The 15,879-nt window shown below is 38.2% G+C and overlaps 1 protein-coding gene across 4 annotated transcripts in view; it reads right to left on the minus strand.

Moving 5' to 3' along the window:
• Nucleotides 1-498: 498 nt before the first annotated feature.
• The window catches only part of GPAT3 (glycerol-3-phosphate acyltransferase 3), a 57,452-nt gene continuing 42,071 nt past the window's right edge, over nt 499-15,879 (minus strand). For all 4 annotated transcript variants that reach the window (XM_033409975.2, XM_033409977.2, XM_033409976.2 and 1 more), the window contains 7 exons: nt 13,374-13,467; nt 8,866-8,981; nt 7,963-8,018; nt 7,331-7,416; nt 6,345-6,473; nt 5,765-5,844; nt 499-1,747 (listed from right to left, as the gene is read on the minus strand). In XM_033409975.2, the coding sequence (XP_033265866.1) occupies nt 1,636-1,747; nt 5,765-5,844; nt 6,345-6,473; nt 7,331-7,416; nt 7,963-8,018; nt 8,866-8,981; nt 13,374-13,467 (673 nt within the window). In that variant the 3' untranslated portion in view covers nt 499-1,635. The remainder of the gene's footprint in view (nt 1,748-5,764; nt 5,845-6,344; nt 6,474-7,330; nt 7,417-7,962; nt 8,019-8,865; nt 8,982-13,373; nt 13,468-15,879) is intronic.

The following is a 15,879-nucleotide window of genomic DNA, read 5'->3' on the forward strand; positions in this document are numbered from 1 at the left end:
TGCTGATTTTCGGTCAAGTTCACCCTCAGGAGAGTTTTTGTTTGTTTTGGGTGGGGGCAAAGGTTAAAGCAAGAACAAAGGGAAAAGATGGGAGGAAGTGAGAAAAGAAGGGTAGCTGACCAAGATGGTCAACTGTTCCACAAATCTTCCCTTGGGATCAAACTCCTATAGCTTGATAAGAAGAATACTCACTGATAGCATTGGGGCAGGCCTACCTAGAGTCAGTTAAGAGAGAGTTGCCTGAGTTCACCTGCAAAAGAACGGAATCCAAGGGTCAGAGTCCAGACAACTAGGCTAATAAAAAAAAAAGAAAAAACACACCAAAACCAGCGGTTCATGTTTCTCATTTCCCAGATGTTCCAGCCCCAGAAAATCTAACTCTGTCATTGAAATGAAAAATAACAAACAATCCTTGTTTGTAATGGAAAAGAATTTAACTTACTCAAAATCAGAAGAGGGTAAGAGGGTAGAGGTGCAGGGAAAATAATGCAACAGACATTTAGAAATATAGAGTTTATTTATATTCACCGTAAGACAGTGTCACATTTTGTACATGGCTACCAGAAGAGGAATAACACTCTGATTGCACTAGATTGCTATCAATATTGCTTATTCTGTGGAGTCGGGAAACATGTATTTTCTCCTTTAAAAAACTTAAGGCTCAGTTTCCAAAAGGTAATTTTACCACTTATTTTCCTGTTTAAGGAACTGGGAAAGTTCTGAAATAAAGGACAAAGGGGTGGAGGAGGAAGGACAGTGCCACACACTTCACTCACTCCTACCCCCGCTGAAGACACTCAGTGTGATCTGTGGTTTTGTCAAAGGCTCCTCCTATCTGAAATGTGTTTAGTTACAAGATCAAACAAATCAGTAGATGGGAGAGGCCTTAGGTATATACCTTTAGTAAACAAACGGGAAAACTAAAAACTTTATCACTAGTTGCTGGCTAACGTATGTTTATTTGCAAGTTGCCTGCGGATAAGTGTGCACACATAGTCATGCGGACTCACTTTCCTTTGGTAAAGCTCACCAAACAGGATGTCTCTTCTAACACGCTAGTAAAAAATATTTAATTTCCTTTCAACTTTCAGATCAAGTGGCCACAAAGCTGTCCTTTCTCCTAAATACTGTCTTCCATTTTTCTTTTCAACCTTGTAGTAGAACAAAACCATGATAGTAACTCAAACTCGTGTGTAATCCCTGTTTCAGTGATTAAAGAGAGTGGGAGGAAAGAGCGTGAGAAAGCTAATCGTGAACAAAGTTTGGGGTATTTTCTTGAGAATTACCATATCAATGAGTTCTAAACACAACGAGTTCCCAAAGTGTTTTAGAAGCACATTTTCCTGTACAAATATTTCATTCAATCTACAATGACATAATCATTTTACAAAAGAGAATCTGTTCAAACTCAGTAAACTACCTTACAGTTCATGAGGCCAATGCTATAACAACAACAAAAGCCAAAAGGGCACCGTGGGTTCTGCCTCTGGCATCAAGAGGTAGAGACAATCACTGGGTAGAAAAGATTAACAATAAAAACAAAAACGGTAAAACAAAACAACACGCCCTCCCCCCAAAAAAATACTCCACCACATTCCATTTCTAAGGACTAGTTCTGGAAAGCCTGGGTGGCATTCAGTCTAATTCTGAGTTGAGAGATCCATTGCCCACAATCATCTTGCTGTAGTTCTTCTGCTGCTCTTCCTTAAAGGTGTCCTTCACCTTGGCTCTCTTCAGTCCTCCATCCCTGAGAACAGAAAGACAAATAAATAAAAGATACTCCCAGCAGCGATTTAAAAGTGTTACCTATTAATACACGCTGCACGGTGCCATGACATTTAGCAGCTGGTCAGAGATTAGGCAAAAAAACACTGGATTTGGAAGCAGAAGGAACCAGATTTCAATCTCTGCTCTGCCACTCAATCAGACTTGTGTTACTTTAAGGCAGGAACAATCTCTCTGATGTTTGATTAACATAAAACAATCTCTCTGCTCAGTTTCTTTTTATAAGTTAGGGCTGCTATATTCAATATTTGGATACTGTATTAAAACTAGGATTGTTTACCTATCTTTTTCCCCAAGGAAAGTAAAGTACTAGGTATTTTTAATCTAAATCGACCTATATCTTACTAGAAAGCCATATGGAAAATTTTAAATAAACACACAAGAAATGGTGAGGATACTGAGTATGTGTGGGTAAATTCCTTAAAGAGAAATGGGTTCATCATTATTCAAATCTAATCCTATGTCTAACAAATCATGTTTTGATTCAAACCACTATATTTCAAGTACTATAATCTTCCATATTCCAAAACAGACTCAAAATAAAACAAGCAACAAAAACATAAACTGCATTCAACCAATAATAGTGCCTATGTAAGCAGCATTCCTTAATTCAGAGCCTGTGAATCTTTGAACTCTCTCCAGGGTGGAGAAAACAGACCTGCCTGGGTTATAAGTATTCTGTGCGCACTTCCTTCTTTAGACAACACAAAGAAACAACAAGCTGGAAGAGCTGGAAGGGGACTGGACTGTCAGGGCCACTCTCTCTCTCCTAATCTCATGTTTTAGATTTTAACTCCTAGGAGAGCATGGACCAAGAACTTGCTTACTTTATACTCTGCCTGTTTAATTTTAACCCAGCTAAGCATGAATGTTTACCAAGTGCTCTCTAATGATGATGAATGGATCATAGGTTAGCCAGTGAACTCAATGCCATGAAGACAGTGACCTACAAACAGACGGCCACCTGAGACAACTGCCATGTCCTGGCCTCTAAAGTCAAAACTAAGACACGGCCCACCAGGAGGTCCTCAACTTAAAAATAGACTTCGGTCCACAAATCTTCTAGGGGGTCAGTTGTAGGAAATTTCCATGAAATAAGGTTATAAGTTGTCGTTAGGTCTCCAGAATTGTCCACAAGAGCCTCTTTTATCCACATGAGCTGCCTCTAACTATTCAGAGCATCTTTGTGAATTCTGAATAGTAAGAACTAGGGAAGGGAGGGAGAGACAGAAGAAAGGCCATTCCTCCTTTCCTGAGGTCCAGGCCAAAGCAGATAAAAATTCACAGTCAGCAACATTTGTCCTTGAGCATCCTGACATTATTTTTACACAATTCTCCCTCCCAAGCACTCCAGTAAACCTCATGCTGCTCTGAGCACCCCAGCTGTGACTTGCCACCCCCAGAGACTTCAAAGTTTTACCTAATTCCCCTTTGCAATGACAGCAAATCTTAGCTCTTAAGGAGGGCAGTAGCCATATATAAAAGCCACTTTAAGATGACACAATTAAATTCTCATTTAATCTAGGGGGGAAAAAAATCTAGACATGTTAATTCATATCCAAATGACAAACACATCTGGAAAGGCAGTGAGCCTATTTTCTTTTTAAAGAAGAGGCCAGGTAATTAAAAGTAACTTTTTATTATTAAACTGCAGATGGCCTGATAAAAGGAAATTTTAAAACTCTGAGGATCATTTGTGCCATTTCGTTCAAGCCAATCTGACTGGGAGTCTGTCCTGGAGCTAACTCCCTTAGGTTATTTTTGTTTCGAAAGGGTTTCTTCCTTTCCTTGGTATCTGAGACTATAGATCCAAAGCTCTAAGCTTTTCATAATGGCTTCAGGGCAGGAGCGGGGCTGGGATGTCAGGTAAGAGGAAGGGGGATAAAGAGTAGAGAACAATGAACAAGGAAGAGGAAGCCCATTACACATATGAACATGGGTGGGTCACTAGGACATCTGTAAATTAGGACATTGGTAAGCCTGTCATTTCATGATGGTAGGATGTCTGCAATTTAGTTTCACATATTCCAGTTTAGAGAGTGTAATACAAATATTAGTCTTAACCTGTCTTAACCCTAGTCTTGACTTTAGGGCCCTAAAGTGAGTTGCCCTAAATCAAGAACTCATACTCCCAGAGTGGTCAACTAGGCATTTAATCAGAAGGCCACCCTCCAGAGGTGCCACTATAAGGTTTCAGCTATCTTGATCTCCCATCAACCTCCCAAGCTTTGTTAATTAGCATAATGAATTTTAGAAATGGGTTTTCACTGTAGAAATTAGGAGTTTGTTCATTAGCATGACAGATGCCAGAGACAGGCTTTCCTAGGTGAAATTAGTTGTATTCAAGGTATGTGAATGGATAAAATATTTTAGAGACATTCCCCACCCTTGCATTAAAGCGTATATAAGAACCTAGCCAGCCCTTCTTCAGGAGGCTTAATCCCTAAATAGTCCTACGTTCCTCTGCGGGTTCAGAAGGCTTTGGTTGCCTGGCTGACAGCCTGACTTGGTGAGCCACATCCTGCTCCTACAACATTGCCAAAATTGCCTCCGATGAACTTTTCAAACACCAAAAAGACAGCAGGACTTTATTACACTTACAGGACTTGAAGTATGGACTATTTTGTGCCAGTTTGCAAATCCTATGTCTGTGTGTGTGTAAGAATCAATCTCCTATTATAACCCTCACTGATACAGACTAAATGTTTGTGTGCCCCCCAATATTCATGTACTGAAGCCCTAACTCCCAATAATATGGCATTTGGAGATGGAGCTTTTGGGAGCTAATTAGGTTTCAATGAGGTCATCAGGGTTGGGCCCTCAAGATGGGAATAGTACCCTTATAAGAAGACACACCAGGGCTTCCCTGGTGGCACAGTGGTTAAGAATCTGCCTGCCAATGCAGGGGACAAGGGTTCGAGCCCTGGTCCGGGAGGATCCCACATTCCGCGGAGCAAGTAAGCCCGCATGCCACAACTACTGAGCCTGCACTCTAGAGCCCGTGAGCCAAAACTACTGAGCCCATGTGCCACAACTACTGAAGCCTGCACGCCTAGAGCCCGTGCTCCGCAACAAGAGAAGCCACCGCAACGAAGAGCAGCCCCCGCTCACTGCAACTAAAGAGAAAAGCCCGTGTGCAGCAACGAAGACCCAACGCAGCCAAAAATAAATAAATTAACTAATTAATTTTTTTAAAAAGACACAACAGAGAACTTCCAGCCCTCAGAACTGTGACAAAATAAATTTCTGTTGTTTAAGCCACCCAGTCTATAGTAGCTTGTTATGGCAGCCTGAGCAGACTAATACTCCCACCTACATTCAATCTTGCTCAAAGAAACAAAAAACTGAAGTCATAGATATCCATACCTAAAATATTTTGCTTATTTCCTGTCAAGTTTTTAAGTTTTCTTTAATATAGTTATAGCTGGAGTTAAATATGAACAAGTCTGTAAGTTGCCCCTTGCCTCCCAGGGCCCATTCCTCCAAATCCATTCTCACTTTCTTCTTCAGTGAAAGAACCCTAAATTTTAGCTTGACACGTGGCCATGCAGAACAAAGACTACATTTCCCAGATTCCTTTGCAGCAAGGTGTCAGTTCAAACAGATACAAGTGGAAGTGGCTTGTCCAATTTCCAGCCTGTACTCTTAAAGACATGAATGTGTCCTTCTTGTTTTAGTTCTTCCCTGCTAGCCATTTTGCTGTACTCACTGGGTAGAGGTGGAGCAGCCATCTTGGACCATAAAGTAGAAGCACACCAAGGATGGTAGACCAATACAGAATGAGCTGTTATAGCAGTCTAGACTGCCTATGTTTATGTATGGGAGATGAAATTCTCTCTTAGTTAAGCCATCGTTATGCTGTATGAGCCACTGTCAGTGTCAGCTAAATCTCCAGCTAACAAGCATAATAAATGACATTATTAAAATTGAGTTTTTTTAATTTAAAAAAAAGTGATAGTACTTCTGAAAAATTTCTTACCAGGGAAGCTCAGTCAACCCTCCTTGTATGGCAATAGCAGACTTAACCCGGTTAGCAAACTGGACTGCATCTTCTCCTTCCTGGAAAAAAACAATCACAAGTACTTTCTTAAGACAGAGTTTTCAAATAATGCTTTCAAATGTCTCACAATCATTTAGATTTGTTTTAAAGTATAAGATTCATATTTTAGCTCAAATATGCTCTATTCTGAATCATAGCAGGTATCATTTGTTCTATTAAGAAAATGCAGTGCTGTACTGTTTAATATTTTTATCACGTGTATATATGTTTATTATGCTCTATATTAGCCTTATTCAAGATACAAAATTCTACAATACCTGCAGGTTCAAGAAACCAATGGCAATTGTAAAAACTATTACGGAAAAGACTCTCTGAATATAAAACCAGCTTGATTTTGAAGAGAGCTAGGTATATATACTTTTTAATGACTAATGCTGAGAAAGCAGAAAGTCCAACTGTAGCTAATGTGAGGAAGGGAGACACCCAGGTTTTCAGGTAAAGGTTTTCTTGCCTTTATCTGACTAGATAAAGCACCAAAGACCAGCTGTCTATGGCATACCTCTCTGGTCATGGGGGGCATGTACCACACATCACAGACAATTGCCCAGCTGGTCATCATTCGAAGCAGGTAGCTCACCATGTTGTATTTACTACTGTTCCAAAATGCATCACCAAACTGAGGATTATACTGAGAAAAGAGAAAAGAAAATGCGTTCCAGTTAGGAATTAAGTGGCAGTTTCTCTTATCCATGTCAATGGATGATAAGCCAAACATCTCTATCAGACACCCCAAAAAAGAGAAGCTACTTTACTTGACAGAAAGGATCCAAAGAGCAAACTAGATGTAGAAAACAAATTTATGGTTACCAGGGGGTAAGAGGGGGAGAAAGAAATTGGAAGATTGGGGTTGACAGATATGCACTACTGTATATAAAAGAGTTAACTAATAAGGACCTACTGTATAGCACTGGGAACTCTACTCAATACTCTGTAATGACCTATATGGGAAAGGAATCTAAAAAAGAGTGGATATGTGTATTTGTTTAACTGATTCACTTTGCTATACACCTGAAACTAACACAACATTGTAAATCAACTATATTCCAATAAAAATTAAAAGAACAATTTAAAAAACTACACTCCATTAAAAATTTAAAAAACAAACAAAAAACCCAAAGAGCAACCCAGGCCATATAACTCACCTGACTAGAGCCAGAGAGCACTGATACAGGAGGGTTATTGACATGACTCTTAAATATCTGTCTTCCCACTTAACTAGAAGGTGGGCGAAAGAAGGAACAGTATCTGTTTTGCTTATCATGGCGTCCTCAGTACTCAGACACTGGCCTGGCACACAGTACCACCCCACATATCTATATACATAACTCAGTAGAGAGAAAAAGTGATCAAGCAAATGGGGCAATTGGTCAATCTGAGTAAAGAGTCCACAAGTATTCCTTATTCTTGCAAATTTTAAGTTTGAAATTATATCAAAATGACATTACCAAGTCACTGCCCTCTTTTGGGGGGGTGAGGGCATTTTACCTTAATGGCAACTGGATATATGGTTCCTCCAATTTCAAAGCTTCCCTTTTTAAACATCATGACTGAAGTATTATTGATGCAAGTTCCTATAAGGAAATGGGAGAAGAGGGTGAATATTTTTTAAAGCAGCCATTTTTAAAATGAATCATTTTGATATAAAATAAGTTAAAATATTCAAGTCATATCAAATTACAGATTTTTTTAAAAAGAAAAAAAATTACAGATATTTTATTATCATTTTACAAATCAATTCCCGCTTAAGTAGTAGTAATTCGACAGTTCTAAGCAGGTTTAATAACGAACTTTTACTTTATTATTGGTTACTCTAAAGATACAATTTCCTCATGACAGGTGACAATTTCAGCACATCTTAAAATAAGGACTTTAAAAAGTTATGGACAATACCTTTCTAAGTTCATTACCCAGAAACAACTTCTAAGGTCAGAAAGGTACCAGGACTTCCATCAGATCTCAAAAGAAAGCAGGGAATTACTAGCTCAGAGGCCGTCCCATCCCTACAGGACAGCATAGATCTGAACTAAGAATGCCAATTCTAGAACAATCCAATTCCTCATATACTTTCGGTACTTGTTAGCAACTATAGCTTGGTAATAAGCACTGTCCCTTCTTACCTTCAGGAAAGATTAATATGGGTAATTTTTTCTTATCAGCAATATGTTCTCTTAGTCTGTGAAGAAACAAAAAGGATCAAAATTATACCATAAAAAAGAGAGAGGTGGGAATCCTTTTTGGTATTCTTTACTCTCTACTAACACAGATATACTTGTAAAGCAATAAGGAGGAAAGAAATAAGATACAAGTAAAGAAAATAAACTCAAGTTGGTCCCTTTCTAAAAAATGTGTAAAGGTTGGTAAAGCTGAGATAGAGAGATTACAGCTGCCAGAGTATATACTGCTGCTCAGTAATCTCAAGATGGGGAACAGTTTTCTAACCTTAAAGAGATTTCAACAGGTACTTTCCATTTTACTTTTAAAAGCATGGCCCACCTTCATCTTTACAGCAATGATCAGAGTGCCTTCAGTTAAAGGCCTCAGGTAAAAGCTATTTCCAAACAAAGGTTTCTGGTAAGCAACTGTACCCCAAGCCCCAGGAGTTCCTTCTCCTGTTCCATAAATAGCATTAGCTCTGTCTGTCTCTACATGGATTTAAGTGATAACGGTCATTCAGCAAACACTTAATCCACCATCTATTTATTCAGCCAATGGTTACCAATTATTACCTTCAAGGTAGTAATTTTCAACTTTAAAAATTCAGTGACTGGACTATATCTAAGTCATGGCAATGTAAATGTATGGGCCTTCTAATCTCATCATGTATCCCACTATGACTACAGAATTCAAAAATTTTAAAATCTAGCTAAGACAGGTGATTCACCAGAAAAGGCCAACCACAAATAGAGCTCCATATGTTTTAGTTTTAACCTTTAGTACTGCTCTGCCTTCTTTGGCAGGAAGACCAAGGCTTGAAAGATTTTATGCTACCCCAATGGATACTGTGTAATGATGCTGCTTACCTCTTAGTAACCAGGTGTCGGTCCTTCATTTCTGAGCGTTCAAACCAGACATGTGGACAAGACTTGACCATAGCTCTCTGAATAATTCCCATCAATCCACCATGAACCTGGCCAACCTAGAAGGACCATGAGAAAAAAATGCAAAGGCATAGCTGTCCAAAGAAAGCCTTTTTTTCTTTTTAGTACCAGTAAGTTCCTATTCCCCACTCAGAGAAAAGATTGGCCTTCTTCTACTGATTGAAGTTCTTAGTCTGTTCAAAGGACATGACTGGCCAAATAATAGCACAAAGTATTCTTAGTAGCGCCTTTGAATTTTAAGCTATGTTGCTATACTAGCTTTACTCTAGCTTTAAAAAGTAGAGGTCTTTCAACTCAGCCAAGATAAGGGAAATACAAATTAAAACTACACTGAGGGACTTCCCTGGTGGTGCAGTGGTTAAGACTTCACACTCCCAAGGCAGGGGGCCCAGGTTTGATCCCTGGTCAGGGAACTAGATCCCACATGCATGCCTCAACCAAGAGTTCGCATGCCACAACTAAGGAGCCCAAGTGCTGCAACTAAGGAGCCCACCTGCTGCAACTAAGACCCGGCACTACCAAATAAATAAATAAATATTAAAAAAAAAAACTACACTGAAATATGATTTCTGACCATTCAAATCAACAAAGATTCAAAAGCTTGACAATGCGCTCTGAGCCAAGGCTGTGGGAAACAGGCACTCTCACACATTGCTTGGGATGAGGAGATTATAACACCCATAGCAGGAAATTTGGCAAATTTATCAAAACTACATATACATTTATCCTTCAACTCAATAATTCCAGTTCTAGGAATTTACCCTGAAGATATAGCTCCAACAAAATGGAAATATATATGCACAAAGTTATAACTGCATTATTTGTAATTGCGACATATTGGAAAATACCTAAATGTCCAAACATAAGAACTTAGATGAATAAACCATGGTACATGCACACAATGGAGTACTATACAGCTAGGAAAAGAATAAGGTTGATCTCTATGACTGATAAGGAGTGATTTCTAGGAGATATTGTTAAGTGAAAAAAGCAATTGCAAAAGAGCAAATAAAGTATGCCACTTTTTGTGTTAGATGGAAGGGGAAATATACACATGTATTTGTTTACCTCTACAAAAAGAAAACATATGCAAAACCAATGTAGTTGGAAACCTACAAGGATAGGAGGGAATGGGGTAGAATGGACATGGGTGGAGTGACTTCTATGAGTGTAGTTTTCTGTCTAGTTTTGACATTTCAAAACATATTAATGTCTCACAAATTTAAAAAATAAATCAACAAGGATGCAACTAGCAAAGTGAAAGCAAATTTAAACAAATGAACCCAACTGTATTTCAAATGAATAAAAGAACACTGAAGGAAGGGGGAGGAAAAAAAAAATCTAAGAAATTTACAAAGATAGTATTTGACCACATCTGCTCCATCTTGGGTGGGGTACCAAGAAATGCAAAATACCCTGAATTCTTTTTACAACATATTTTTCTTTTTGTAGTAAAACAGGTGAAGCAATCCTGAAGCAATTTTAGATGTATTATAGGATTGAGAAAATGAGTAAACATGTTGATATTGTTGGGAAAAAGGGTATTCACTGTGAAGAAAAGGGAGATACAAATATAGGTTGCAGAAAACTAAGAAAGAACTTGATGAATTGAATGAATTGTTACAGACTCAGATTTCTAATATTATATTAGTATTACACATAAATATGACATATAAACATATTAAAAGTAGAAATATTTTACACACATTTTTACATAGAGAGAGAGAAAGCAGCACATGAGAATGTAAATAATAAAGCATGGCACAAAATGTTACCAACAGGTACATGTGGATAAAGGGCATATGGATGTTCCATGCAACATTCTTATTATTACAATTTCTCTCTAAGTTAGAAAATATTTCTAGATTTAAAAAAAAAAAGTAGAGAGCTTTGTTTAGGAAGAAAAAAAAATTCTGAAAAGGCACTAAGAAGAGATCTTGATGTATAGTTTATATTTAGCCAAAAGAGGACAAATACAATCTCTGGAGGTTAGCTGTACAGTTCCTCCCACTTCTGCCCTCTGCTGCCTCTGATATAAATCTGGTTGGCTTAGAAAGGATGGAGATGGGGGGAAGGGGTTGTGGGACAAAATAGTTGAAGAGGATTAAGAGGTACAAACTTTCAATTATAAAATAAATAAGGAATGGTATGTAATATACAGCATAGAGAATATAGTCAATAATGTTGCAATAACTTTATATGGTGGCAGATGGTTACTAAACTTATAGTGGTGATTAATTCATAATGTATATGTGTTGAATCACTATGTTGTACGCCTGAAACTAACATGACATTGTACTCAACTACAATTAAAAAATTAAAACTAAAAAAATAAATAAATAAATCCAACTGGCTTTTGGTTTCTATCACTCAACCCATCAGAAAGTTCGCAGGTTCTATGCTTTTCTAAGCCTTGGCTAATACTGTAACTTATACAATTGTATACTGCACCTGTAATTGCAGTTATATATGATCAAGAAGCATGGAAAATGCTAACAAAATTCTGAGGCCTTCAGTCACAAATGAGTTATACTCAACTCTTTGTTGACCAGGACAGGGAATGAATATTGTATCAGAAACACAAAATCATGATTAGGCAAGTTGGTTAAGACGCTTGAACCTCTGCTTTCTCAACTACAACATCTCAGCCCTAACCCCTTTGGATTACAGGGAAGGTCAAACACAATGGATGTGAACGTGCTTGTCCACATAAATGCAAGGAATTATTATATACACCCAGAAATGGGTGGGGTCTATCCAGGATTGTTAACATGAGGGTTTCTGGATGGGCTTTCTGGCGTCTCTGGATGGGCTTTCTGGGATCCATAAACATCTTGAAATTATACACAAAACTTTGTTTGTATGATGCAAATGTATGTTGTTGTTTTTCTAAAAAAAGGATACATAAATATTAACTGATTGCTAACCTAAAAAAGGTTAAGAACTACCAATTCCCATTAAGTCTTTTCAGAGTGGTGGTTAAAGCTTCCTTAAATTCAGAAAGAGCTCCACAACTTAGAGAAATTTAATAACATGTTAAAATGTGTTTGCCCAAGAGTTATATATATGAACTTGTGTCTTAGATTAAATATCTGGCAATGAGCTAGGAGCTTTTACAAAGGTCTTCAAACCCCCCTCAATGACTTGTATAAGCCACAGATTGTCAGCTACCAACACACATGCCAGCACTCCCTACTTGCCTATCTGCAGCAGACCCTTAAATCAACAATGGCTCCCTTCATATGCCTTCCTTTCCAGGAAAGCACACCAGACCATGAGTATCAGTCATAGGAGGAGGGGACTCAGAGGTACAAACTACTATGTAGAAAATAAATAAGCTACAAAGATACGTTGTACAGCACAGGGAATATAGCCAATATTTTATAATAACTATAAATGGAGTATAACGTTTAAAAATTGTGAATCACTATGCTGTACACCCGAAACTTATATAATACTGTACATCAACTATACCTCAAAATAAATAAATAAATTAAATAACGGCTCCCTTCAAATGCCTTCCCAGGAAAGCACACCAGACTATGACTAACAGTCACTAGAGCTGACACGTGAAATAAAATCCATCTGTTCTCTCTGAAGCGCAAGCCACCACCATGAGATATGAAAAGAAGATTCCCCAGGATTCCTCTCTCATTATTCTATTCACACATCAGTTTAGGGCATATTTACCACCAGCAGGAAAGAACATCTTTAGTGATCCTCCAAATAAAAGAGAGGAAGAAAATCTTGACAAGTTCTTCAGGGTGACAGAAAACACCCTTTGAACTGAAAACATGCCAGAAATGCCACAAAAAGGTCTTGTGAGGTGTCTGATTTTTACTGTGGACTTTGTGGTTTGTTGATGGGTTTTTTTCCTTTTCTTTTCTTTTGCGGCTGTAGGCAAGAACTGAGAAAGGCAATGTGGTATATATATCTGCCTTCCTTGCTTGACCTTCATTAAAGGGACAGGGTTTTTTTCTTTAATTGCATATGACTCCCTGAAGGGAGACAGAACTAATTGGCTGGTAAGGGATTTGTACAGCTCTAAGGAGGAAGACTTTAACATCTCAAAGTGTCATTAAACATTGCAGGGATTTTTTTTTTAACTTTTTTTATTGCTTGTTAAACATTGCAGGGATTTTACAAGCAAGATGGTATCAACTTTATAAAGTCCAATCATGCTCAAGTATGTCTACATTTCATTAAGTTAATTTCTTACTACCTTAAATATAATGGCTGTTTTCCTTCTTTTTCTTGCACTATATATTCCTCATGTAAATATATTAATATTGATAACTTATATACTTACATAGTATAACACGTCACTTTCTAATATAAAACTAACTTTCTAATTTGTGCCAAAATAAAACAAAAGTTTGAACAATCCACAACACATGCAATTACTTGAAATATCAACGCGTTGTTCTTACCATAGCATAGCACCCATCCGTTGTCAAGATCAAAACATCTATCGGTGAAGTATGGTTGGCAACACAAATGCCTCCCTTCTGGGGTCTGTACTGCCTGCAATTACAAACAACGGTTAATACTAAATCTTGAAAAATGGGCACTATTTTGCAGAACAGCATGTAGAAATTCACGCTATTTTGTTTTTAAAAGTACACTAAAAAAATAAAGTTTCAAAGTATACGGGTTCATCTTAAAAAGGTTGTCTCCAGGCAGTATGATGGGAGGGGGCTAAGAGTATAGGAGGAGGGGCCCATGATTTTCCCTTTACATACATTTATATCACTTTTCTGTAATGATCATATTGTCCTTTTATGATGAAAAAATAATTTTAAAACATTAGACTGAATTACAAAGATTCCATAACTTTAATAAACTTTGTGATATGTAAGTTTTACTTATTTTACCATAAGTATTTTCACATTATTTCAATCTTCATAAGTATCACTTTCAGTGGCTTCAGGATGATCCAGAGTAAATTCACTGTAGTTTCCTCCCTCCTATCCCCCTAAAACAGAGGTTGGCAAACTCTTCTTATCACAGGCCAGAGAGTAAATACTTTAGGCTTTACAAGCCAGCCAATCCCTGTCAAAACTCCTGGACTCTGTGGTTTTGGCACAAAGGCAGTAACAGATAATACCTAAATGAATGAGCATGGCTGTGTTCCAATAAAACTTTATTTACAAAAATCAGATGGCAGGCCACATTTTGCCTACAAGCCCATAGTTTAGTGTGCCAACCTCTGTCCTAAAGTTCAAATGGTATTTCACACTAATGAAGCAAAGTGGTTTTTCTTTGGACCCATACAGAGAAGAAAGCGAACCAAATGCATAACAATGTTAGTATGTTTTCCTTAAAATTAGAAGTAATTCTACAATAAGTTGTGAACTCCTCTCCGTGTAATTAAAGCTCCTTTTCTGTAGAAGATGTTTCCTCTAATCATACTTTTCACAAAACATTTTCTTCTAATCCTCACCCCAAAACTCACAGCCCAATCACAAATCCTGTAATTTTAGAAATTTAAGGGGCCTTTTATGTTGGTAACACATGGTAAAGCCAAATGATGAAATGTTTCCCTTCTAGAAAAAAGACACAAACATCCAGTCACACAGATATAGAGAGCAAACGAGTGGTTAAAAGTGTGTGTTGGGCTTCCCTGGTGGCACAGTGGTTGAGGGTCCGCCTGCCGATGCAGGGGACGTGGGTTCGTGCCCCGGTCTGGGAAGATCCCACATGCCGCGGAGCGGCTGGGCCCATGAGTCATGGCCGCTGAGCCTGCGCGTCCGGAGCCTGTGCTCCACAACGGGAGAGGCCACAACAGTGAGAGGCGCGCGTACCGCAAAAAAAAAAAAAAAAAAAAAAAGTGTGTGTGGCAGGGGCATCACAGGGGTGGAGAGTGGGAGGTGCAAACTACTGGGCGAAAGACAGGCTCAAGGATGTGCTGTACAACACGGGGAATATGGCCCATATTTTATAATGACTGTAAGTGGCAAGTAATCTTTAAAAGTTGTATAAAAATTTTTAAATTTTTTTTAAAAGATCCAGTCAGTAAAAAAAGAGACGCTTGTCCTAGAACTTTTTAAATAATGATATTAAATATAAAAAAATAAAATTTAGTTTCCAGAAATGTAATTCAAAAACAATCAAAATGACCTCCATGTAGTTAATAACTTCACTTACTACCTTTCTCCTCTCTGATGAGGGATGAGGTAAGCAGAATGCTGGGTTCTGTTTTAAGGCTCAGTTGTGGGATTTTAGAAGTGGCAGAGCTGAGACTAGAAACCAGACTCAGGATTCCCAAGTCTAGTCCTCTTTCCACCATTCTGCAGGCCTGTCACCTTCACCATTTAAAAATTTTTACATGGATCCAGTTTAAAACCTGACTCTCCCATTTACTAGCCACGTGAACCTAGACAAGCAAACCCAGAGCTTCCATTTCTTCACCCCGTAAAACAGGATAACACAGCGCCTTCTCAAAGGGATGACCTATGAGAAGTACTGGCCTGGCCTGCACACCATAAATGCCTATTTATTAAGGTCATTACATGTTTATTATTATGTTCCCTCTGCAAATGGATTGCTTTTGAAAAGTAGGGGTTTTTTTGGTTTGTTTTTTAAACATCTTTATTGGAGTATAATTGCTTTACAATGGTGTGTTAGTTTCTGCTGTAAAACAAAGCGAATCAGCTATACGTATACATATATCCCCATATCCCCTCCCTCTTGCGTCTCCCTCCCACACTCCCTATCCCACCCCTCTAGGTGGTCACAAAGCACCGAGCTGATCTCCCTGTGCGATGCAACTGCTTCCCACTAGCTATCTATTTTACATTTGGTAGTGTATATATGTCCATGCCACTCTCTCACTTCGTCCCAGAATGTCCTCAAGTCCATTCTCTACGTCTGCGTCTTTATTCCTGTCCTGGCCCTAGGTTCTTCACAACCTTGAAAAGTGTTTTTGTGCACTGT

Source organism: Orcinus orca, chromosome 4, assembly GCF_937001465.1.
Source record: "Orcinus orca chromosome 4, mOrcOrc1.1, whole genome shotgun sequence".
Taxonomy (NCBI): domain Eukaryota; kingdom Metazoa; phylum Chordata; class Mammalia; order Artiodactyla; family Delphinidae; genus Orcinus; species Orcinus orca.